This window comes from Protomyctophum parallelum, assembly GCF_964188405.1.
Source record: "Protomyctophum parallelum genome assembly, chromosome: 8".
Lineage (NCBI taxonomy): Eukaryota > Metazoa > Chordata > Actinopteri > Myctophiformes > Myctophidae > Protomyctophum > Protomyctophum parallelum.
In genome coordinates this window covers 51489759-51515360 of record NC_139703.1, presented here as the reverse complement: position 1 = coordinate 51515360, position 25602 = coordinate 51489759, and the positions used below count along the sequence as shown (strand labels likewise).

General features: G+C 45.5%; 1 protein-coding gene across 6 annotated transcripts in view; it reads left to right on the top strand.

Annotated features, from left to right (window-relative positions):
* LOC310863498 (semaphorin-3F-like) overlaps positions 1–25602 on the top strand; it is a 135755-nt gene that overhangs the window by 620 nt on the left and 109533 nt on the right. For all 6 annotated transcript variants that reach the window (XM_083771892.1, XM_083771891.1, XM_083771890.1 and 3 more), the window contains exon 2: positions 1798–1968. In XM_083771892.1, coding sequence (XP_083628018.1) covers positions 1845–1968 — 124 coding nt within the window. In that variant the 5' untranslated portion in view covers positions 1798–1844. The remainder of the gene's footprint in view (positions 1–1797; positions 1969–25602) is intronic.

Here is a 25602-nt window from a genome sequence, read left to right as displayed (position 1 = left end):
TTTTCTCTTTACGTGAGGGGTGTTTTTGATTGATACGTTTTCTTTTGTGTTTTTGCTTTTCTGGACATAGTAAGTCTACTGTAAACTCATTTTCACGTGTCTGTTCACTCCAAGGTGAACACAGCACATGCACAGTCAAAATTCAAAGCTAGGTCACGCTCTTATTTTGGCTACATGAGCCTGCTTAGGTCTACCTTGAGGGCTCAATACGAACTTGATCCTGTGCTCCCCGAGTGGCAGCTTGACCCCATACCATGTTGATACAAGTTTACAAGCAGAGCCAGTGCCGTTAAGGGGGTAACCCCATCCTAAGCTTTGGACCCTCAAAACTGCGGAGATTCACCCTGGCATTGTTTCCTGCTTTTGTGCATTTTACCGAATGTATACCTACTACCGTCGACCACATTGTCTTAACAAAGAATAGTTAGCCGTTTATGTGGTTATTATTAATTTATTATTCTATAGGCTATTTTAGTCAGACATGCTTTGCCTTGAATTCTTGCACCCATAATTATGCGCGCCGTGCGTAATGACCCCCCTATGCGTAAAACTAAAATATCGCCAATTTGAGTTTGTGTACGCTAGCTAACCATTAATATGCATCATTATTAATGTGCGACGCCCACGCATTCGACAGGAACAAGCATTTAGTGTTTCAGCATTAACGGACAGCATTGGGGCGTGAGTATTGGGGTAGGCTAGTGTGTCAGCGTGCAGAAAGCAGCGCTGGCTTGTTCTGACACATCAAAAGAAAGGAGTGTCGATTTTCTGCCATTCAGGATGGTGGAAGGTATTGCCTCTGTAAGCATAAATGAATACAAAACAGTGGCTTTAACAGTAGAGTAGAGCCTATATGTGGCATGTGCCTGGACCATTAGGCCAGCGGGGTGTTTCTTGTTGTGCATGTGTGCACGAGAGACCACGCAATGAGAGGCAGGACAAAGAAGCATGGCTGATAGATACAGTATGAGTATAATACTGTAACATCTGGTTTGACAACTAATCTCACCGAGCATTTGAGTGAAAATCAGGGCTTTTCTTTGACCAAGTAGACTTTCCCTTATACATCAGTGGTTCTCAAACATTTGAATTTCAAGGAACCTCCACATTTCTATTTGGCTGTCGACCCCCATTTGAAAATATTTTGTGCCAATTTTTTTATGAGAGATTATTCTTTAGATTATTCTTAAAACATTTTATTTTAAAGCTCAGTGCTTGTAGATCAGCTATTTCTAGCTGAAGTATAAAATATGGTTAACGTTGTTCAACTTATTTTGATATAGGCTACGATATTAAGTTATTTTGCTGGGGACCCCCGGCCTATAACGACCTCAAGGAGCCCCGGTGGTCCCCAGAGACCCTATTCTCATCACCACCACTGATAATAAAAAATAAAAGAGAACCCCCCCAAAATAAACATTTTGACTAAGAAATTGACACAGATCAAATGGGGGTCTATATGTTGTTGCTATCAGGTGGAAACCTCTTATGTCCAAAACTCTTACTTTTCACGATTCAAATTAAAAAGGTTTTGAGTTTGGTAATGTGCTACTTTTGCTACTTTTCTGCGACACTGTATGACAAAGTAGGAAGTTAATTTATGAAAAAAGCTTACAAAGTTAAACTACGGCGATACAGTAAGAATGAGGTTTGTGCCCGACAGCGTTGCAACAATATCAAACTGGGGGTTTCTTGAAATGAAACAAAGGTGGAGAACCAGAACCACTCTTATTGTGATTCTCCACCGCTTCCATTCCTCAGCTCTTATTGTGATTCTGCACCACTTCCATTCCTCAGCTCGTGGACCTTCCCCATCTCCTCTGAGTGGACACAGAGGGACCGCCATGCCGTGGGTCAGACTGTGCTGGCTGCTGGCCTCCCTGGCCTTAGCATCAGCCTCTCCTCTTGACCAAGTTGCCCCCTCAAACGAACCCCTGTCTGCTCCCAGGGTCTTTCTGTCCTTCAAAGGTAAGGCACTGTGTGTGTGTGTGTGTGCGTGTGCGCGTGTGTGCGTACGTGCACAAAGGACAGATGGATTTAGTTACTTTCTACTTTTATTTGGACTGTAGTTGTATGTTCTCTCTCGGTGGGTATTGGTTGTATGTTGTATGACTGTAGTATGTTGTATGTTGTATGACTGTAGTATGTTGTATGTTGTGTGACTGTAGTTGTAGTTCTCTCTCGGTGGGTATTGTGTGACTGTAGTTGTAGTTCTCTCTCGGTGGGTGTTGGGAAAGGCTAATGTGTCAGTGCCAGTTGAAAGCATTGCTTGGCGAGCATCAAGCTGGTCACTTGCCCAACAGAAATCCAGATTCTCTGCCCAGGAGAGGGGAGTGCGATTAGATTGGGATGACGTTTGTGCCGCCTGCTATTCAGCCATGTCTTCATTTCAGTTTAGGAGACTTTCTAACTGACCTTCTTTTACCTGGTCTTGGTTGGGCACAGACTCATGGCTCGGGTCTGGTCTTGGTTGGGCACAGACTCATGGCTCGGGTCTGGTCTTGGTTGGGCACAGACTCATGGCTCGGGTCTGGTCTTGGTTGGGCACAGACTCATGGCTCGGGTCCTGACCTGGTCTTGGTTGGGCACAGACTCATGGCTCGGGTCTGGTCTTGGTTGGGCACAGACTCATGGCTCGGGTCTGGTCTTGGTTGGGCACAGACTCATGGCTCGGGTCTGGTCTTGGTTGGGCACAGACTCATGGCTCGGGTCTGGTCTTGGTTGGGCACAGACTCATGGCTCGGGTCCTGACCTGGTCTTGGTTGGGCACAGACTCATGGCTCGGGTCTGGTCTTGGTTGGGCACAGACTCATGGCTCGGGTCTGGTCTTGGTTGGGCACAGACTCATGGCTCGGGTCCTGACCTGGTCTTGGTTGGGCACAGACTCATGGCTCGGGTCTGGTCTTGGTTGGGCACAGACTCATGGCTCGGGTCTGGTCTTGGTTGGGCACAGACTCATGGCTCGGGTCCTGACCTGGTCTTGGTTGGGCACAGACTCATGGCTCGGGTCTGGTCTTGGTTGGGCACAGACTCATGGCTCGGGTCTGGTCTTGGTTGGGCACAGACTCATGGCTCGGGTCTGGTCTTGGTTGGGCACAGACTCATGGCTCGGGTCTGGTCTTGGTTGGGCACAGACTCATGGCTCGGGTCTGGTCTTGGTTGGGCACAGACTCATGGCTCGGGTCCTGACCTGGTCTTGGTTGGGCACAGACTCATGGCTCGGGTCTGGTCTTGGTTGGGCACAGACTCATGGCTCGGGTCTGGTCTTGGTTGGGCACAGACTCAAGGCTCGGGTCCAGCGTGTCACTGTAGGATTTGTCTCCGGTGCCACAGACCCTTGGGTTTGTTGAACTTTACTTTTAACCACTTTCAACCTGGCGTACCTAATTTGGGCATGTCATTATTCAAAATGTCCACAGTAGTTAACCACTTAAACCCTGTATACTTCAGTGAAGGGTCCCTCCTTTTTTCCCTCTACACCGAATCCTTTTGTAGAAAAGAGCTTATGAATCTGCTATTTTCAAGTAAAGTTCGCCTATTATAACATGCCCAGAATAGGAATATAGGCTTCAAATGGTGCTCAGTGGTTGCGTCTCTGGAGCGTTGTCATTCCAACGTAGGCTTAAGCATGGTGGTGTAGATGTAGGCTTAAGCATGGTGGTGTAGATGTAGGCTTAAGCATGGTGGTGTAGATGTAGGCTTAAGCATGGTGGTGTAGATGTAACGTAGGCTTAAGCATGGTGGTGTAGATGTAACGTAGGCTTAAGCATGGTGGTGTAGATGTAACGTAGGCTTAAGCATGGTGGTGTAGATGTAACGTAGGCTTAAGCATGGTGGTGTAGATGTAGGCTTAAGCATGGTGGTGTAGATGTAGGCTTAAGCATGGTGGTGTAGATGTAGACGTAGGCTTAAGCATGGTGGTGTAGATGTAGACGTAGGCTTAAGCATGGTGGTGTAGATGTAGGCTTAAGCATGGTGGTGTAGATGTAGGCTTAAGCATGGTGGTGTAGACGTAGGCTTAAGCATGGTGGTGTAGATGTAGGCTTAAGCATGGTGGTGTAGATGTAGGCTTAAGCATGGTGGTGTAGATGTAGGCTTAAGCATGGTGGTGTAGATGTAGATGTAGGCTTAAGCATGGTGGTGTAGATGTAGACGTAGGCTTAAGCATGGTGGTGTAGATGTAGGCTTAAGCATGGTGGTGTAGATGTAGGCTTAAGCATGGTGGTGTAGACGTAGGCTTAAGCATGGTGGTGTAGATGTAGGCTTAAGCATGGTGGTGTAGATGTAGACGTAGGCTTAAGCATGGTGGTGTAGATGTAGACGTAGGCTTAAGCATGGTGGTGTAGATGTAGGCTTAAGCATGGTGGTGTAGATGTAGGCTTAAGCATGGTGGTGTAGACGTAGGCTTAAGCATGGTGGTGTAGATGTAGGCTTAAGCATGGTGGTGTAGATGTAGGCTTAAGCATGGTGGTGTAGATGTAGGCTTAAGCATGGTGGTGTAGATGTAGATGTAGGCTTAAGCATGGTGGTGTAGATGTAGACGTAGGCTTAAGCATGGTGGTGTAGATGTAGGCTTAAGCATGGTGGTGTAGATGTAGGCTTAAGCATGGTGGTGTAGACGTAGGCTTAAGCATGGTGGTGTAGATGTAGGCTTAAGCATGGTGGTGTAGATGTAGGCTTAAGCATGGTGGTGTAGACGTAGGCTTAAGCATGGTGGTGTAGATGTAGGCTTAAGCATGGTGGTGTAGATGTAGGCTTAAGCATGGTGGTGTAGATGTAGGCTTAAGCATGGTGGTGTAGATGTAGGCTTAAGCATGGTGGTGTAGATGTAACGTAGGCTTAAGCATGGTGGTGTAGATGTAACGTAGGCTTAAGCATGGTGGTGTAGATGTAGACGTAGGCTTAAGCATGGTGGTGTAGATGTAGACGTAGGCTTAAGCATGGTGGTGTAGATGTAGGCTTAAGCATGGTGGTGTAGATGTAGACGTAGGCTTAAGCATGGTGGTGTAGATGTAGACGTAGGCTTAAGCATGGTGGTGTAGATGTAGGCTTAAGCATGGTGGTGTAGATGTAGACGTAGGCTTAAGCATGGTGGTAGATGTAGGCTTAAGCATGGTGGTGTAGATGTAGGCTTAAGCATGGTGGTGTAGATGTAACGTAGGCTTAAGCATGGTGGTAGATGTAGGCTTAAGCATGGTGGTGTAGATGTAGGCTTAAGCATGGTGGTGTAGATGTAGGCTTAAGCATGGTGGTGTAGATGTAACGTAGGCTTAAGCATGGTGGTGTAGATGTAGACGTAGGCTTAAGCATGGTGGTGTAGATGTAACGTAGGCTTAAGCATGGTGGTGTAGATGTAACGTAGGCTTAAGCATGGTGGTGTAGATGTAGGCTTAAGCATGGTGGTGTAGATGTAGGCTTAAGCATGGTGGTGTAGATGTAGGCTTAAGCATGGTGGTGTAGATGTAGGCTTAAGCATGGTGGTGTAGATGTAGGCTTAAGCATGGTGGTGTAGATGTAACGTAGGCTTAAGCATGGTGGTGTAGATGTAGGCTTAAGCATGGTGGTGTAGATGTAACGTAGGCTTAAGCATGGTGGTGTAGATGTAACGTAGGCTTAAGCATGGTGGTGTAGATGTAGGCTTAAGCATGGTGGTGTAGATGTAGGCTTAAGCATGGTGGTGTAGATGTAGGCTTAAGCATGGTGGTGTAGATGTAACGTAGGCTTAAGCATGGTGGTGTAGATGTAACGTAGGCTTAAGCATGGTGGTGTAGATGTAGGCTTAAGCATGGTGGTGTAGATGTAGGCTTAAGCATGGTGGTGTAGATGTAACGTAGGCTTAAGCATGGTGGTGTAGATGTAACGTAGGCTTAAGCATGGTGGTGTAGATGTAACGTAGGCTTAAGCATGGTGGTGTAGATGTAACGTAGGCTTAAGCATGGTGGTGTAGATGTAACGTAGGCTTAAGCATGGTGGTGTAGATGTAACGTAGGCTTAAGCATGGTGGTGTAGATGTAACGTAGGCTTAAGCATGGTGGTGTAGATGTAGGCTTAAGCATGGTGGTGTAGATGTAACGTAGGCTTAAGCATGGTGGTGTAGATGTAGACGTAGGCTTAAGCATGGTGGTAGATGTAGAGCTCATCATGAAGTGAATGTGACGGATCAGAGCAGACCCTGATGACTGTCAAATCCCCGTCGCCTCACATCATCCATGGATCTGAAGTTTAACAATCTCCCCGTGATTATGCAAACTCATTTCATGCGGTTGTTAAGAAGTAAATCCTTTTGCGTTGGACTGTGATTATATACTGGCATTTATCTATTGGGAACATATTTTCCCCCTGCTGTTTAAAGATATACTGTGTGTAAAATATCCTTTAGTTGGTGTGTGTCCTACTGTCCTGTGATTTTATGAACGAGAGCAGGACGTGTTCATTTAACTCTGACAAAGTGAGACTGTTTTTTAACCCAGTTAAAATAGCTGTCAGGATTTTGCTGTGTAAGCTAAGGAGTTTTGGTCACGGAAATGTACGATCTCTCTCTCTCTCTCTCTCTCTCTCTCCTCTCTCTCTCTCTCTCTCTCTCTCTCTCTCTCTCTCTCTCTCTCTCTCTCTCTCTCTCTCTCTCTCTCTCTCTCTCTCTCTCTCTCTCTCTCTCTTTCACTTTCTCTCATCTAACTCAACCTCTTTATTTTGTTTTGCTTACCTGTCTGTTTTCTCTCTCTCTCTCTCTCTCTCTCTCTCTCTCTCTCTCTCTCTCTATCTCTCTCTCCGTCTCTCTCTCTCTCCCTCTCTCTCTCTCTCTCTCTCTCTCTCTCTCTCTCTCTCTCTCTCTCTCTCTCTCTCTCTCTCTCTCTCTCCCTCTCTCTCTCTAATCGAGTTGGATTTCACAGTCTGCTGGTTCCACATTTACTCTGCACAAAGTTGCTCATTTATTTTCCACTTATTTTTAATTGAGTTCCTTCTTGTTTCTAATTGCTTGTGGAGCTCGCTCTATGCTTCACAGATCAACTTCACATGCTTTGCACCTAGAGTTTAACACAAGTTCCTAATTGTGTTACTGCAGTATGGTGATATTTTTTATGGGCCAGCCACTTTAACCAAATGCCCTGTCTGGATGTCACACAGTGCATATGATTATGAGACAACCTTTATTTTTCTCAACGTTTCACATGTACGGTAAGACAGAATGTTCACCCACTGTACTTCATTGACCAATGTTGGCACTTGTCTGGCTTTTAAAGGTATATTCAGTGATTTCACTTAATTCAAATATCACTTATTTTGTTTTGTTGTGATAATCCTCCCTACTATAGAGTGTGCTGACCATATAAGGAGTTCCTCCCTGTCCCCAGTTAACCCCTGGGGGTCAAAAAACCTTAGGTTTCGTTTTTGACTCTCTATCCTGATTGGACGAAAGGATGGGTCCCACAGCCAAAAACGAAACCTAAGGTTTTTTGAGTGAAATCACTGAATATACCTTTAAATCACGTCATATGGCAGTCTATGGACTTTACTGACGTAAAAAACCCAGCACCCCACGTGACGTGACGTCATGTGGCATGCAGCCAAGGCTACAGACTTTTAATGTTTGCTTAACAAACTGCACCCCCAAATAACAGGACCCCAGCCAAGTCTATGGCTTTTTAATGTTTGTTTAAAGAAGTGACTTTTCTTTTCCCCCCCCCTCTGAATCTCTTTGCCAAAAATAGCCGGCGGTTTGTAGATTGACTATTTTCACTGAGTCTTAATTTGCCTATTTTTCACGGAATCCTTGCCTATGACATGCCCAGACTATAGAGACGCTATAGGGTTCATGAATCTTTGCCTATGACATGCCCAGACTATAGAGACGCTAGGGTTCATGAATCTTTGCCTATGACATGCCCAGACTGTAGAGACGCTAGGGTTCATGAATCTTTACCTATGACATGCCCAGACTAGAGACGCTAGGGTTCATGAATCTTTGCCTATGACATGCCCAGACTATAGAGACGCTATAGGGTTCATGAATCTTTACCTATGACATGCCCAGACTATAGAGATGCTAGGGTTCATGAATCTTTACCTATGACATGCCCAGACTGTAGAGACGCTAGGGTTCATGAATCTTTGCCTATGACATGCCCAGACTATAGAGATGCTAGGGTTCATGAATCTTTACCTATGACATGCCCAGACTATAGAGACACTAGGGCTCATGAATCTTTGCCTATGACATGCCCAGACTATAGAGACGCTAGGGTTCATGAATCTTTGCCTATGACATGCCCAGACTATAGAGACGCTAGGGTTCATGAATCTTTGCCTATGACATGCCCAGACTATAGAGACACTAGGGTTCATGAATCTTTGCCTATGACATGCCCAGACTATAGAGACCCTAGGGTTCATGAATCTTTGCCTATGACATGCCCAGACTATAGAGACACTAGGGTTCATGAATCTTTGCCTATGACATGCCCAGACTGTAGGGACGCTAGGGTTCATGAATCTTTACCTATGACATGCCCAGACTATAGAGACACTAGGGTTCATGAATCTTTGCCTATGACATGCCCAGACTATAGAGACGCTAGGGTTCATGAATCTTTACCTATGACCTGCCCAGACTATAGAGACGCTAGGGTTCATGAATCTTTGCCTATGACATGCCCAGACTATAGAGACGCTAGGGTTCATGAATCTTTGCCTATGACATGCCCAGACTGTAGAGACGCTAGGGTTCATGAATCTTTGCCTATGACATGCCCAGACTATAGAGACGCTAGGGTTCATGAATCTTTGCCTATGACATGCCCAGACTATAGAGACGCTAGGGTTCATGTGGTTATAAATGCCTTTTGAAAACACAATCCAGCCAAAATGGGAAACGTAGACCTAAATCAGTTCATAGTGTTTGATAATGTTACCCAACTCCGCTGTGTCTTTATCACGGTTCCTTTATTGTTCCCATGCATTAGTGTTTCCCAGGCCGGATCGAACCACATCATGACCACATCATAGGACCACAGCATTACCACACATTGACATTACCAGCCTTCACTTTAAATTACAGTATTTGCGTTTTGTGGACAGTTCGACAAACAATAAGCCAATTGGCGTGTGTGCATGTGCGTGCGACAAACACACGCACGCACGCACACACACACACACACACACACACACACACACACACACACACACACACACACACACACACACACACACACACACACACACACACACACACACACACACACACACACAAAGACGTTTCTAAAAAGGCGGCTTTTTAAAGCACATAACATCATATTTGACCTATAAGAGTAAGACTAATGCTGCATTCATTGCATAAGGGGGGCCTGTTTATGATGCCAGGGGCTTACTTTGAAATGCCATATTATCTTTGCAATGTAAAATCCCCACTTTTATAAAGTGTCTATTTTGATGGAAGGGCTTTAGTTTAATATATTTGATCTTAAATCTTTTTATTTTTTAATTCTGTGCCGAGAGAAACCCTGCAGTGCATAAACTAAAAGCCTGTAAAAGGTTTTAGATGCAGAAAGATGGTACAGGGTTACCCTAACCCTAACCCTAACCCTAACAGGAGGGAACCACATGGCATGCCAGACTCCACGTACAAAACAGCCCTGTTACAAAACGGCAGCACTTTTGTGTGCTATTTAAGCACATGAACCCTATAGCGTCCTTAGTCTGGGGTGAAATGTCTGTGAAAAACAGCGGATTGTGAGCTTTTAGATCGGCTATATTTTGCAGAAAAGATGTAGACTAGAGAAACAATAGAAGGGGGCCACACATGGTCCATGAAGTACGGTATATAAGTTTAAGGGAGAAGTTGATATTCACTCTGTAAAGTTCATAAGGCTAATAAATCCATTTTGAGACACCAACCGTGATAAGAAAAATCACACTCGTGTGAAGTGAGGGGCACTCATAGTCTCATAACATGATATTGATAGTATAATATATTTGAGTTTTGCTCACTGATAGACAATAGCATCCACAGCAAAAGTACAGTCAGTGTGTTACAGTATGTTTGTGTGATTTTATTAGGCAATAGGCATTGCATTGTCTTTCAAGCAGAAAACAAATAGTGTGGCTGACTGGGACCCGGCCACTAACCAGCAAGGACTCCTATATTTACCCTTAAACAAGGTCTGTAATCAGGTCCTATTTTAGGGCGTGGGGCTGGGGAAGGTTGTGACCCTCTAAACAGGAGCCAGTCACACCCTGGGGTTAACTGCCCCCGCGCTGTGGGAGAATGGGAGCCATATTAGCAAGTAATAGCCTGTTAGTCTAATCTTCAGTCCCATTCGAAAGTGTTTAACTTTGTTTTTCTTCATGCCGTTAGTTCAGGGTGCAACACCTGGATTTGAGGGCTGGCTTTGGAACGAAAGCCCAGGGAGAAATTACAAAGCCAGACAGTCCTGTGATTCGTCTGTTTTCCTCCAGCAGAAATCCTCCAGCTTATTTCTTGGATCCTTCTGTTAGCCCGGCAGGCCCTTTGCTCTCACGTAACACTAACCCTTAAATGATTGTCACTTTTGCACAAAGGCTCCAGTGTTAGCTCAGCCCGGCTTGGCTGTGCGTTCGGGACAGATTGCATTTAGCACTAAGTTCGTCTGTGGCACCTTGTCCTCTCGTTTCTCCATTACCAGAATAATTTGTCTGCTACTCTGTTTGAACTCCACTCGTCTGGTTCTAAATGTTGACTCCGCAACAACAATAGGCCGATTATGGCTCTGCGGGCATACAGGATATTCACAAGAAGATTCTGTAGGCTAGACTTCTTCTCTAGTTACAAGTCCTTTGCATGTACAATCTCTGTGAATGTTGTCTCTGTGGTGTGTGTGTGTAGTCAGAATCAATTTGACATGAGGGGGGGGGGGGGGGGGGGGGGGGGAGAGAGGGAGAGAGGGAGAGAGGGGAGAGGGGAGAGAGAAGAGAGAAGAGAGAGGAGAGAGAGAGAGAGAGAGAGAGAGAGAGACAGAGAGACAGAATTGTATTTTATTGTATATATTGCTGATGGATGCAGACCTTTTTCCAGATAGGACAGGGATGGTAAAGCAAAAGGTGATCTCCTCACATCTCTCCCAGGCCAGGCTGCAAGGTTCTTAAACAATGGTGACACAGGAGCCAGTGCTAAGTGCCTGGGCCCGGTCTGGCCCAGGCCAGCACATAATATGAACTCTCCCAAGATCAATGAGCTGCTGAAAGCTTACCCAAAGCTAACCTGTCTGCCAGCAGACAACATTGACTCCCACCATCCTAGAGTGTCTCCCCTGGTCTTCCCAGGCAGAACAAAGCCAGTCAAAAGGCCGCCCAGGGGATCCCACACACACAGTAAAACCCTCAGTGCTAAATTAACACGGGAAGGATTTTTATGTGTACTGTACATACCTGGCTGACAGACATTGATCTAATCTAGCCTGTACCATTCCAGCAGACGTACTGTACGCCGTGGCAGAATACACTACCACTGTAAATTATATTAAAATAATAAATGATTGCGGACAAGAGATACAGTGCATTTTAGGCTTGAAAATGTGTTATTTTTTTAGGGAGCGACACTGTCGTATGACGGTACAACCAAGTGGACGATGAAATCAGGCTCCATAACAAGAATATGATCAATGAAATCAGGCTTCATAACAAGAATATGATCAATGAAATCAGGCTTCATAACAAGAATATGATCAATGAAATCAGGCTTCATAACAAGAATATGATCAATGAAATCAGGCTCCATAACAAGAATATGATCAATGAAATCAGGCTTCATAACAATAATATGATCAATGAAATCAGGCTTCATAACAAGAATATGATCAATGAAATCAGGCTTCATAACAAGAATATGATCAATGAAATCAGGCTTCATAACAAGAATATGACCAACCAGACTGAATTCAAACCCAAGCTACTGGTTATGTCCAGACACTGGACACATCTTTGTTGGTTCTGACATTTCTCATATCACCATTCGCTGTCCAGCTCACACTGTAATTCTTAACCCATTCTGACCTGAGATCAGATTCATACGAGGTTTCCACTGGGACACACACTGGTCTGATGAACCCATTCTGACCTGAGATCAGATTCATACGAGGTTTCCACTGGGACACACACTGGTCTGATGAACCCATTCTGACCTGAGATCAGATTCATACGAGGTTTCCACTGGGACACACACTGGTCTGATGAACCCATTCTGACCTGAGATCAGATTCTAAAAAATGTCAGTCGTTCTTCGATTTTTCAAAAATAGCAGACCTACAAGCTCGTATGTATATGAGCTTGTAGATCTGCTATTTTTCAATAGATAAAGCATAACATGATGCTGACACCAAAATGGATGCCCGGTCAGAATGGGTTAACCACAGGAACCCTAAGTCCCTATTCTGGGCATGTCATAATAAGCAGAATATATCTACACGCTCACGCCATGTAAAAGGAGAGGACAAAGTATAGAAGCGTGTCGGATCTCATCTCGTGTAGGATAGGGTTTAAGTGGTTAACTTGACTTGAGTGTAAAAATGGCCCGTTTTGTAATTGTAAAAATTAAGCCTCCATTTGATCAGTGAAGAGACAGGAAATGCGAAGCGAGAAACGGTGCGCAAATTGGGTGGAAAACCTCCTATGTCCAAAACCCGTTCTACAATCTCACAGTACATTGTGATGTGACATGCGACACATTGAGAGCTTGTAGATCGTCTATTTTGACTCATTTTGCTTGACACTCTTGTATGATGAGATAGGGCAAATGGACATAGACGAAACATGGAGATCGGATAGGATAGGAGATCGGTCGCTGTGCACAAACCATCCTCCTGCCTGTCGAAAACATTCAACAGACCAGAACAGAAGTGACCTCATATTGTACTGGAACAATTACATTCTTCAAATTTCCAGTACAACTTTGAGGTCACTCATGTTACAGTCTCTAAATAATTCGTCATAGGGTAACGTTATGTTTTGCGTCACGCACACCTGCAGCAGAACATCATATGAGCGTCTTCCTCGGCCGCTCCAGAGGAGAGAGTGTGGCTCCACAGGGTACAGACCGTCAAACTGGGATTATTCAGGGACATGAACATGGAAGGTGACAGCTCCAGCACTAAATATAGTGTCCTTCCTGTCTCTGTTCCTTTCTCTCTATATCAGGGGTGGGCAACTGGCGGCCCGGGGGCCACATGCGGCCCCCCACCTTCACTTAATGCGGCCCTCAGGTTAATGTCAGAACACTGATATAATAATTGGTTCCAGCTGTTTACAATTCCACAACATGCAAACATGACCTGCTTTAATTACTTCAGTCTAAACTAGAAAAAGTGCCCTTCTGGGCACAGGTCTCCACCAGGATAGGAATGTAGGACATTGCAGCTTGCCTTCATCTGGTGGTTGGATAAAAGGGCAACAAAAGTAAATTATCCACAGATCCGTGCAGTTAGAGGTAAAACACTTTTCGGCCAGTTATAGCGCCACCTTGAGGCTGATTTGAAATTGTTCATGTGGCATTTCTTCCTCGGTTCCTAGTGGGAATGTGGGTGCACAATTTCACGGAAATCACGCGATGTGTTCATGATTTGCAGCATTTTGTTTGAAACTGAGCACTCCTGTGAACTTTGGAAGCCAATCTTAACCAATCAGGATGGAGTCTGAGAAATCTGAAAGACTGGTTTGGTTGAATGGCTCTAGAGAGACTGTGTACCAATTTGCGCGATGTTTGGACAAAATCGGTAGGTGTACTGTGCAAAAACTTGTTTTGCACAAAGCGGCCTCCTGGTGGCGCTATAACAGGCCGTTCTGGAAAGTTTGGGGCAGAGGTTCATCGTTGGCATCCAGGGAGTGTGTGTGCAAAATTTGGCATCGACCGGGTTAACGGTGCCGGAGATTAGCTGCTCACGGACACACACACACACACACGGACGGACACACGGACGGACGGACGGACGGACGGACGGACGGAGTGCAAAACATACTCTCCCCCCATGCCTTCGGCCTGGTGGAGACAATTAGTAGCTGACACGTTTTGAGCTTGTAGATCGGCTACTTTTTGCTACGACAGTAATATATGGCCCTCTGGAGTGAGTGTGTAAATATAGTGGCCCTCTGGAGTGAGTGTGTAAATATAGTGGCCCTCTGGAGTGAGTGTGGAACTATAGTGGCCCTCTGGAGTGAGTGTGTAAATATAGTGGCCCTCTGGAGTGAGTGTGTAAATATAGTGGCCCTCTGGAGTGAGTGTGGGAATATAGTGGCCCTCTGGAGTGAGTGTGTAAATATAGTGGCCCTCTGGAGTGAGTGTGTAAATATAGTGGCCCTCTGGAGTGAGTGTGTAAATATAGTGGCCCTCTGGAGTGAGTGTGTAAATATAGTGGCCCTCTCCATGGTCAAAGTTACCCATCCCTGCTCTATATCTTCCTGTCCTCCTCCTCTGTTCTCTCACACCCTGCCCTCTCCAGGACTTTGCATGTTGATAAGTGGTTGGCAGGGCGCGCTGCGCATGGGGGAGGAGAGTAGCTTGTGCACCCCCCCCCCCCCCCCCCCCCCCCACCCATGCACCGCTGGGTGCGATACGCATGTTTTCATGTACTCTGCGAGGGAGAAGAGGGCCGCACGGTCTCTGAAGTGTCCAAAGTTTCTCTTATCCCATTCTGACCTGAGATCAGATTCATACGAGGTTTCCACTGGACACACACTGGTCTGATTAACCCATTCTGACCTGAGATCAGATTCATACGAGGTTTCCACTGGACACACACTGGGTCTGATTAACCCATTCTGTCCTGAGATCAGATTCATACGAGGTTTCCACTGGACACACACTGGTCTGATTAACCCATTCTGACCTGAGATCAGATTCTAAAAATGTCAGTCGTTCTTCGATTTTTCAAAAATAACAGACCTACAAGCTCGTAGCGCGCCACTCGGTGGCGCGCTACGAGCTTGTAGATCTGCTATTTTTAAATAGCTAAAGCATAACGTAATGCTAACACTAAAATGGGTGCTCGTTCAGAATGGGTTAAGAGGAGTTGAGAATATGGTACTTTAAATGTAAATTTGGTCATAACTCACAAATTGAGAGAACATACTGTAGTGGGCTGTGGACTCCCATCTGTGCTCCCTCTCTCAGTTAGACATATTTTAAATCAGTTTTCAAAAGTAGTGTCTAGAGAACCCCAGGAGTCCTTGAAGGGGTTCCAGGGGGTGAGTTCATATAGCATTAAATCTAGCTATAACCTCATCAGCTATTTAACCCAAGTGACAACCAGGAACAGACTGGGTGATGACCATGAAGAGTGTGGTGACATCTGGAGAGACAGAGTACGGCCGATGTGACGGCAATCTGGGGCTAGGATGGTGAGGGTTGGCAGCCCAATCTGGGGCTAGGATGGTGAGGGTTGGCAGCCCAATCTGGGGCTAGGATGGTGAGGGTTGGCAGCCCAATCTGGGGCTAGGGTGGTGAGGGTTGGCAGCCGAATCTGGGGCTAGGATGGTGAGGGTTGGCAGCCCAATCTGGGCCTAGGATGGTGAGGGTTGGCAGCCCAATCTGGGGCTAGCATGGTGAGGGTTGGCAGCCCAATCTGGGCCTAGGATGGTGAGGGTTGGCAGCCCAATCTGGGGCTAGGGTGGTGAGGGTTGGCAGCCCAATCTGGGGCTAGGGTGGTGAGGGTTGGCAGCCCAATCTGGGGCTAGGATGGTGAGGGTTGGCAGCCCAATCTGGGGCTAGCATGGTGAGGGTTGGCAGCCCAATCCACTTCCTCCGTGAGGAGGAACCAAAAGCTACAGACTGCAGTAAAACCTGCAAGGAGGGTTTAACCCATTCTGACCTGAGATCAGATTCATACGAGGTTTCCACTGGACACACACTGGTCTGATTAAAATCAGCCTCGTATGTTTAAAATCAGCCTCGTATGTCGCCGAGGCTGAGATGTATGAACAGAACAGTCTGCACTTCTGGTCAGACAAAGGAGGAGCCAGGCCTGGATGCCCACATGCAGCGCCTGGAACATCTTAGTGTCGCCAACATCTCATCAGATCAGCCATCTTCCCTATTGACTGTCTCTCAGTCTCGCAGACACAGGGTCGCCTGGAGGAGGTTGTATGTTGTAAGACCCAGAAACACCCAACGATTCCAGGTTTACAACACTGATGATGTGTCCAAGTTTGTGCATCAGTAGATGTTTGAGCTGATTCTAAAAACGCCTAATTACAAGCTACAGTATGTTGCTATACAAATAGTGTGTCTAAAATGACACAGATGCTGTCCCTGACTGGAACGTGTAACAATGTATATGCCTAGGTTTTACAGGAAGAAAATCTTGAAAAATCTGTAAAGATTTTGAATATTTCTTAAGCATTTTAACATCACATATCTTGTATGGGGGTCCCTGGCACAGATTATTTTCTGATGGCGGTCTGCATCCATAATATGCATGTTAATTTGGGTGGTCCTTGCCATTAAAAAGTTTGAGAACAAATTACGCCTCACCATCCTAAATGACACCGCCGAATAAAAGAGCACACAAGAAGAACATAGCCTAGCCTACTGTCCAAACTGTCAAACTGCCATCCTTCCCTTTGAATGAGACTAGATTGACTTGCGAAAAGTGGACAGCCTGCTCTAATTTCAATAATATGTCTACTTCTGAACAGGCAGTGAGTGGCAACCTTGACCCATAAGTCCTTAATTTTGTGAAGCCTGAAACTCCTGAAAGTTCATATAATGGCCTGTTGTGGCGCTGTCACTGGACCCAAAAAAAACCATAGCTCCATAGAAGTCCATGTATTTGGGCCCAACTTCACCTAGACTGTATTACCTTAATAAACATGGTCATGAATACTTTCTGCTTCCAGTCACTAGTTTAAAGTCTCATTTCTCATTCTCATTATTTTTGGAAAATTATGGTCCCATTTATTACAAAAATTACCATAAAGTTGCGTATGTTCTGAGGGGCGTGGCTACCGTTAGTCTATGATCGGGAGTCCCCACCCACTCGAGTCAAAATAAAAACCAACGGAGAAGAAGGGGGGAAGTCCCGCCTCGTTGTCTGGGCAGCCAATGGGCCAGCTGGGCCAAAACGGATCTAGAAAGATGGCGACTTACAGTGCAGGAATAACAGGCTTCATTTTTCTTTTTGTTTTAAGATTTTTTTTTTGCGGCTTACGCCTTTATTGATTTTTTAAGGGACAGACAGTAGGCTGACAGGAAACGGGAGAGAGATGGGGGGATGACATGCGGTAAAGGCCGTGTCGGGTCCGGGAGTCGAACCCGCGGCACACCGCGACTGGATCACCAGTCCGGTGCCCAGACCGTTACGCTACGGCCTGGGCCAACAGGCTTCATTTTACGTCCATGTTAGACCCGGGGAACGCTTTGTCCATATTTTTTACAGTCTATGCTCGAGACACACTGTTGACTCGCATCATGCAAATTCAAAGGAAAAGGGGGCGCTGTTTCTCCTTTGTTTGCCGATGGGTTCTCAGATTGGGGATTCAATGACTCGCTCAAGGACACCAACAGTGGGTCAACCCGGTAACTTTTAGATTCTACCTCCTCCGCTACTGTCAACCCATACGTTGGACTCATTGATCCAAACCGGATCAATCGCTGATTGATCATTCAAATAAAGTAGTCTGAAATTGCATGCGGCTCACGGGCCATTTCAGACGGCTGACTATTGATGCGGGTGTTGTTGCTTGGATTAGCGGGGATCGTGTCCCCCCCCCCATGCTCATGGTCCTGTGTCTGAAGCCTTTGGTCTTGTTGTGATCATGTCCATTTGTGTCCAATATGTTTTTCTGTTGTTTATTTAAATTCATTTTAAATGGTAAATGGTGCATTTATATAGCGCCTTTATCCAAGGCGCTTTACATAGATTGTGCATTACATTCACCCATTCACACACCGATTGCGGCGGAAGCCATGCAAGGCACCAACCAGCACATCGGGAGCAATTTGGGGTTCAGTGTCTTTGCCCAAGGACACTTTGACATGTAGACAGGAGGAGGAGCCGGGATTCGAACCGCCGACCCATGGATCATTGGACGACCTGCTCTACCTCCTGAGCCACAGTCGCTGCTGCTGCTGTAACGTATCAATTTCCCGGGGGGGATAATAAAGTACATCTCATCTCTCATCTCAATCATCTCATCTCAACTTCTCAGAATCTCCGTGTCCGTCTCAAATAATCACCCGCCTCTCATTGAAAATGAATTACTAAGGCGGGTCACTCGCTCCCCTTTCTGAAACGGCGGTGAGCGCTTTCAACATTTCTAAGTGGGCCCTGATCCAGAAAAAGTTGAACCTTTTAACATCCTTGCTTTCCTTGCTCCAATGCATTTTATATTTTTCCTTCATGCACTATCTCGGTATATTTTCCCTGTCTTCCCTATAGCTACAAACTAGTACATCCCTGTCCACCCATAAAATAACCATATAAATCATTCATACGTTTCCCAGTAAGCAGTTTCCTCAACATGTAACTTTTTTTTTCTTAACCCATTCTGCGCGGGAACCCATTTTGGTGTTAGCATCATGTCGTGCTTTAGCTATTTAAAAATAGCAGATCTACAAGCTCGTAGCGCACCACCGAGTGGCGCGCTATGAGCTTGTAGGTCTGCTATTTTTGAAAAATCGAAGAACGACCGACATAGAAACATTGCTTTTTCAGAAAACCGTCAGGATGTAGAAGACATTTTTAGAATCTGATCTCAGGTCAGAATGGCTTAAATTAGAATGATATCACATGCCGAATCGATGATGATGATGATGATATTTTGCTCACATGGGGGACACTTTGTCAAGCCTGATAAATAGCTGGTCCATTTCACTTTCTGCGGTGCAGCACTCCACAGGGGTGAGAGACTGCCACTCTGTGAGGGATGTGTGTGTGTGTGTGTGTGTGTGTGTGTGTGTGTGTGTGTGTGTGTGTGTGTGTGTGTGTGTGTGTGCGGGCACGCCTTGTTTCCAGGTCTCAGCCTGCAGCCTATTTTTCGATCGAAATGTTGCAGACGGGATAAAAATAGGCTGAAGCTTCAGTAGTATAATATCACAGACAGTCATATATATATATATATATATATTCAGTAGTATAATATCACAGACAGTCATATATATATATATATATATTCAGTAGTATAATATCACAGACAGTCATATATATATATATATATTCAGTAGTATAATATCACAGACAGTCATGTATATATATATATTCAGTAGTATAATATCACAGACAGTCATGTATATATATATATATATATATATATTCAGTAGTATAATATCACAGACAGTCATGTATATATATATATATTCAGTAGTATAATATCACAGACAGTCATGTATATATATATATATATATATATATATTCAGTAGTATAATATCACAGACAGTCATGTATATATATATATATATTCAGTAGTATAATATCACAGACAGTCATGTATATATATATATATATATATATATATATACATATATATATATATATATTCAGTAGTATAATATCACAGACAGTCATGCATATATTCAGTAGTATAATATCACAGACAGTCATGTATATATTCAGTAGTATAATATCACAGACAGACATGTATATATATATATATATTCAGTAGTATAATATCACAGACATGTCTATTTTGTTCTTCTTCCTGAAAAGTGCATGAATCATCCAACACAATAACATCCTCCAGTGTTCATGGCCTTGATCACAGGAATGAGATGGTTGTTTGAATATTCATCTCCCCGTGTGTGTGTGTGTGTGTGTGTGTGTGTGTGTGTGTGTGTGTGTGTGTGTGTGTGTGTGTGTGTGTGTGTGTGTGTGTGTGTGTGTGTGTGTGTGTGTGTGTGCTGTAAACGGTATGTTCATGGTCTCTCAACTTTGGACCTCCAGGGGTCCAAATGGACTGTTAGTACAGGTCTGTAACGTTCAGAGATTGTACAGTGAAGATTTGGACCCCAGAGATTAACCCATTCTGACCTGAGATCAGATTCATACGAGGTTTCCACTGGACACACACTGGTCTGATGAACCCATTCTGACCTGAGATCAGATTCTAGAAATGTCAGTCGTTCTTCGATTTTTCAAAAAATAGCAGACCTACAAGCTCGTATCGCGCCACTCGGTGGCGCGATATGAGCTTGTAGATCTGCTATTTTTCAATAGCTAAAGCATAACATGATGCCAACACCAAAATGGGTTCCACGGTCAGAATTGGTTAAAAAAAACCCAACAACAAATCAAATGGGGGTCTGTGACCTAACGCATATCAAACTAGGGGTTCTTGGTCCTATATACACGTGTGTGTGTGCGTGCGTGCGTGTGTGTGTGCTTGCATGTGTGTGTTGGTATGCACGAACGTGTGCAAATGGCACGCGTGTGCTGTATGTTCAGGTGCATGCAGAGCACACATATAGATCTCTGTATGACACTGCTTTGGTCTGGTTGCCATGGCAGCGTCTCTCTCTCTCTCTACCTGCAGCGTCTCTCTCTCTCTACCAAACCAAACCTCTCTCCACCACTGAAGGCAGAATGCAGCGTCTCTCTCTCTCTACCAAACCAAACCTCTCTCCACCACTGAAGGCAGAATGCAGCGTCTCTCTCTCTCTACCAAACCAAACCTCTCTCCACCACTGAAGGCAGAATGCAGCGTCTCTCTCTCTCTACCAAACCAAACCTCTCTCCACCACTGAAGGCAGAATGCAGCGTCTCTCTCTCTCTACCAAACCAAACCTCTCTCCACCACTGAAGGCAGAATGCAGCGTCTCTCTCTCTCTACCAAACCAAACCTCTCTCCACCACTGAAGGCAGAATGCAGCCTCTCTCTCTCTCCCAAACCAAACCTCTCTCCACCACTGAAGGCAGAATGCAGCGCCTCTCTCTCTCTCTCTACCAAACCAAACCTCTCTCCACCACTGAAGGCAGAATGCAGCGTCTCTCTCTCTCTCTCTACCAAACCAAACCTCTCTCCACCACTGAAGGCAGAATGCAGCCTCTCTCTCTCTCTCTCCCAAACCAAACCTCTCTCCACCACTGAAGGCAGAATGCAGCCTCTCTCTCTCTCTCTCTCCCAAACCAAACCTCTCTCCACCACTGAAGGCAGAATGCAGCCTCTCTCTCTCTCTCTCTCCCAAACCAAACCTCTCTCCACCACTGAAGGCAGAATGCAGCCTCTCTCTCTCTCTCTCTCCCAAACCAAACCTCTCTCCACCACTGAAGGCAGAATGCAGCGTCTCTCTCTCTCTACCAAACCAAACCTCTCTCCACCACTGAAGGCAGAATGCAGCCTCTCTCTCTCTCTCTCTCTCCCAAACCAAACCTCTCTCCACCACTGAAGGCAGAATGCAGCGTCTCTCTCTCTCTACCAAACCAAACCTCTCTCCACCACTGAAGGCAGAATGCAGCCTCTCTCTCTCTCTCCCAAACCAAACCTCTCTCCACCACTGAAGGCAGAATGCAGCGTCTCTCTCTCTCTACCAAACCAAACCTCTCTCCACCACTGAAGGCAGAATGCAGCGTCTCTCTCTCTCTCTACCAAACCAAACCTCTCTCCACCACTGAAGGCAGAATGCAGCGTCTCTCTCTCTCTCTCCCAAACCAAACCTCTCTCCACCACTGAAGGCAGAATGCAGCGTCTCTCTCTCTCTCTACCAAACCAAACCTCTCTCCACCACTGAAGGCAGAATGCAGATTGTTAAACCCATTCTGGGCGGCAGAGATGGGCAGTATTTGAAATACATGTATTTGAAATACGTATTTGAAATACTTTTTTGTATTTTGTAATTTGTATTTCGCTGGGATGGAAGAAATGAGATGTATTTTGTATTTAGATAAATGTTTTGACCCAGTATTTGTATTTTGTATCTAAATACATTTTCAATGTATTTTGCCCATCAGAGATGGGCAGTATTTGAAATACATGTATTTGAAATACGTATTTGAAATACTTTTTTTGTATTTTGTAATTTGTATTTCGCTGGGATGGAAGATGTATTTTGTATTTAGATACATTTTTTGACCCAGTATTTGTATTTTGTATCAAAATACATTTTCAATGTTTCTAAAATAGCAGACTTACAAGCCACTCGGTGGCGCGCTACGAGCTTGTAGATCTGCTATTTTTCAATAGCTAAAGCATGACATAATGCTAACACCACAAGGGGTTCCCGCCCAGAATGGGTTAACCTCGTGAATCAATTTTTAAACTTTTTATGCTGGTTTGTAATTTAATGTCCTATACTGTACTTGCATACTACAGTGTCACACAGTAGATCTGCTATAAGTGCGATTATTTTGAGGAAATAATTAAGTGAAAGTGAACTAACTACATCCACTGGAACAGAGATTCTTTTTCCCATTCCCTGTTTGGGACATACAAGGTTTCTATACGCGACAGTGGGACATACAAGGTTTCTATACGCGACAGTGGGACATACAAGGTTTCTATACGCGACAGTGGGACATACAAGGTTTCTATACGCGACAGTGGGACATACAAGGTTTCTATACGCGACAGTGGGACATACAAGGTTTCTATACGCGACAGTGGTGAAATTGCAACGTTGTGCCTCTTTACATGCTCCTTTCTGTTGTCTAGTCTGCTCGCAGACAGAAAAGACAGAAATAAATAAGCTAATTAAAGACAAACGGGAGGTTGGTTAATTATGTGCTGAAACCATGCGCTCTCACAAGGATCTGATATCATAAGGTAATAGCTGTCAGTGTGTGTGGGTGGATGTGTGTGTGTGTTTGTGTGGGAGGGGGGGGGGGAGTAGGGTTGATGGAAGAGTGTGTGTGTGTGTCTGTTTGTGCGCACGTGGAAGTGTGTGCACGTGCGTGCATATGCTGTTGTAGAGCAAGCGAGGGAGAGAATGTGAAGGATTGGATTCCTGCAGGGCTAGGCTCCGCCCACCGTGGTCTCCAGATGTGGAGTGCCCAGAGGGGGCCGCTTGTGGCCCCAGAGGGGGCAGCTTGTGGCCCCGGCCCCCGTGCCCAGAGGGGGCAGCTTGTGGCCCCGGCCCCCGTGCCCAGAGGGGGCAGCTTGTGGCCCCAGAGGGGGCAGCTTGTGGCCCCAGAGGGGGCAGCTTGTGGCCCCAGAGGGGGCAGCTTGTGGCCCCGGCCCCCGTGCCCAGAGGGGGCAGCTTGTGGCCCCAGAGGGGGCAGCGTGTGGCCCCGGCCCCCGTGCTGAAATGAAGGAGAAACGGGGTCAAGGGGCCTCTCTCCTTCTTTACCCAGAGACACCTATCATTTGTTACCATCTGTCTGTCAGACACACGCTGCACTTATTTAGACCTTTGGCAGTGATTCTCAACCCGTTTCATTTCAAGGACCTCCAGTTTGATACAGTTTATGATACAGTTTGATACAGTTTATATGCAATAATATAGTATAATAATAATATATAATAATATAGGCCACACGGACTCTTTCATCTAAGGGTCGAGGTGGTTGTGGACCTTTGGTGGTCCCCTGGACCCGGACACTGACTTAACCCATTCTGACCTGAGATCAGATTCTAAAAATGTCAGTCGTTCTTCGATTTTTTCAAAAATAGCAGACCTACAAGCTCGTATCGCGCCACTCGGTGGCGCGCTACGAGCTTGTAGGTCTGCTATTTTTCAATAGCTAAAGCATAACATGATGCTGACACCAAAATGGGTTCCCGTTCAGAATGGGTTAAGGGTCAATTCTTTAGCATTTTCTGGTCGGGGTTAAATTAACTCTTGGATGTTGCAGTGCAGAGTCCGTAAGGAAGCGATAGCTGGCAGACAGCAGTGTGTCTTTCCCGTCAGTACACATAACAGGTGTGGAGGATTTTTGGGTCATTTCGCATTAATATCACAACTATGGCTTTGTTCAGACTTTGGGCAAATCCCATTTGTTTCTCCAATCTGAGCTTTAGGACTGAAAGTCCACACTGTTAATTGCTGTTAAGTGGTCAGATTGTATTGGTGTTTTCAGACTCTGTTGAGTGTTGACCTACAGTAATAGGCATTGTTTTCTGTGGTGATGATGATGTAACGACGCGAGTGGCGTTTTGACTACAACAAGTATCTACATCACAGGCTTCAGGGTCAAAGTGTCCGGACTGAGACACACCTTTTAGAAATCTGATTTTGTGTGACGTTACCTGTGGTTGATTATTGTTTTTATACCTACCATGTGCCAGACAATATGTCTGTGATGTCTTTAATTACTTTTATTACAAAAATAAATCAGATTTGAATGGCATTTCAAACCATCTAGGAACATGGTAAAATCTGATTAGCATGTGTTTTCTTATTCTCATTTTGTTCAGATTTGATAAAAAAACCAACTTGATTCTAATTGCAATATAGGCCAAACATCTAATATTCCATTGTGAACATACTGTAGCCAAAATGACAAATATAACCCATTTTGGGCAGGAACCCCTTTTGGTGTTGGCATTATGTTATGCTTTAGCTATTGAAAAATAGCAGATCTACAAGCTCGTAGCGCGCCACTCGGTGGCGCGCTACGAGCTTGTAGAGCTTGTAGAGCTTGTAGAGCTTGTAGGTCTGCTATTTTTGAAAAATCGAAGAACGACTGACATAGAAACATGGCTTTTTCAGAAAACTGTCGGGATGTAGAAGACATTTCTAGAATCTGATCTCAGGTCAGAATGGGATAAGCAGGCTGGCACTCCTCCCTGTGGACAGACAGGGACGTGTGTGTTGTTGAACTGACGGACTGGTGCTGTCTCCGCTTCTGCAGGGAAAGAAGGGCTCAAGACGGGGATGAGGGGGTGAAAACGTTGAAGGGAGGGAAAAAGCAAGACTTTTAGAGAGGACTGTGAGAGAGCGAATGGACTGTGGGGGCATCAGCGTCAGGTCTGCTATCTCTGGATAGTCGGGAGGATTCAGGGAGGGGAGGATTCAGGGAGGGGAGGGGAGGGGAGGGGAGGGGAGGGGAGATGGGGAGCATTGGAGCGTACACACTCGGAACAAATTGTGTGTCTGTTTCCCATTAGCCGCATTGTGAGTGTCGGTTGAGATGGTGCACGTCAGCTAAGCAAAGCACACCGGCTGCCTCCACAGTTCAACTCCCAATCAGTGCCTCGCCGTGATAACCTCAGCACATATTGACCCCTCACTGTAGGGCCCTGATATCCTACCGTACATTATGATAGAACCCTCCACACATGGAATGTCACACATATGACCCCTCACTGTAGGGCCCTGATATCCTACCGTACATTATGATAGAACCCTCCACACATATGACCCCTCACTGTAGGGCCCTGATATCCTACCGTACATTATGATAGAACCCTCCACACATATGACCCCTCACTGTAGGGCCCTGATATCCTACCGTACATTATGATAGAACCCTCCACACATATGACCCCTCACTGTAGGGCCCTGATATCCTACCGTACATTATGATAGAACCCTCCACACATATGACCCCTCACTGTAGGGCCCTGATATCCTACCGTACATTATGATAGAACCCTCCACACATATGACCCCTCACTGTAGGGCCCTGATATCCTACCGTACATTATGATAGAACCCTCCACACATATGACCCCTCACTGTAGGGCCCTGATATCCTACCGTACATTATGAT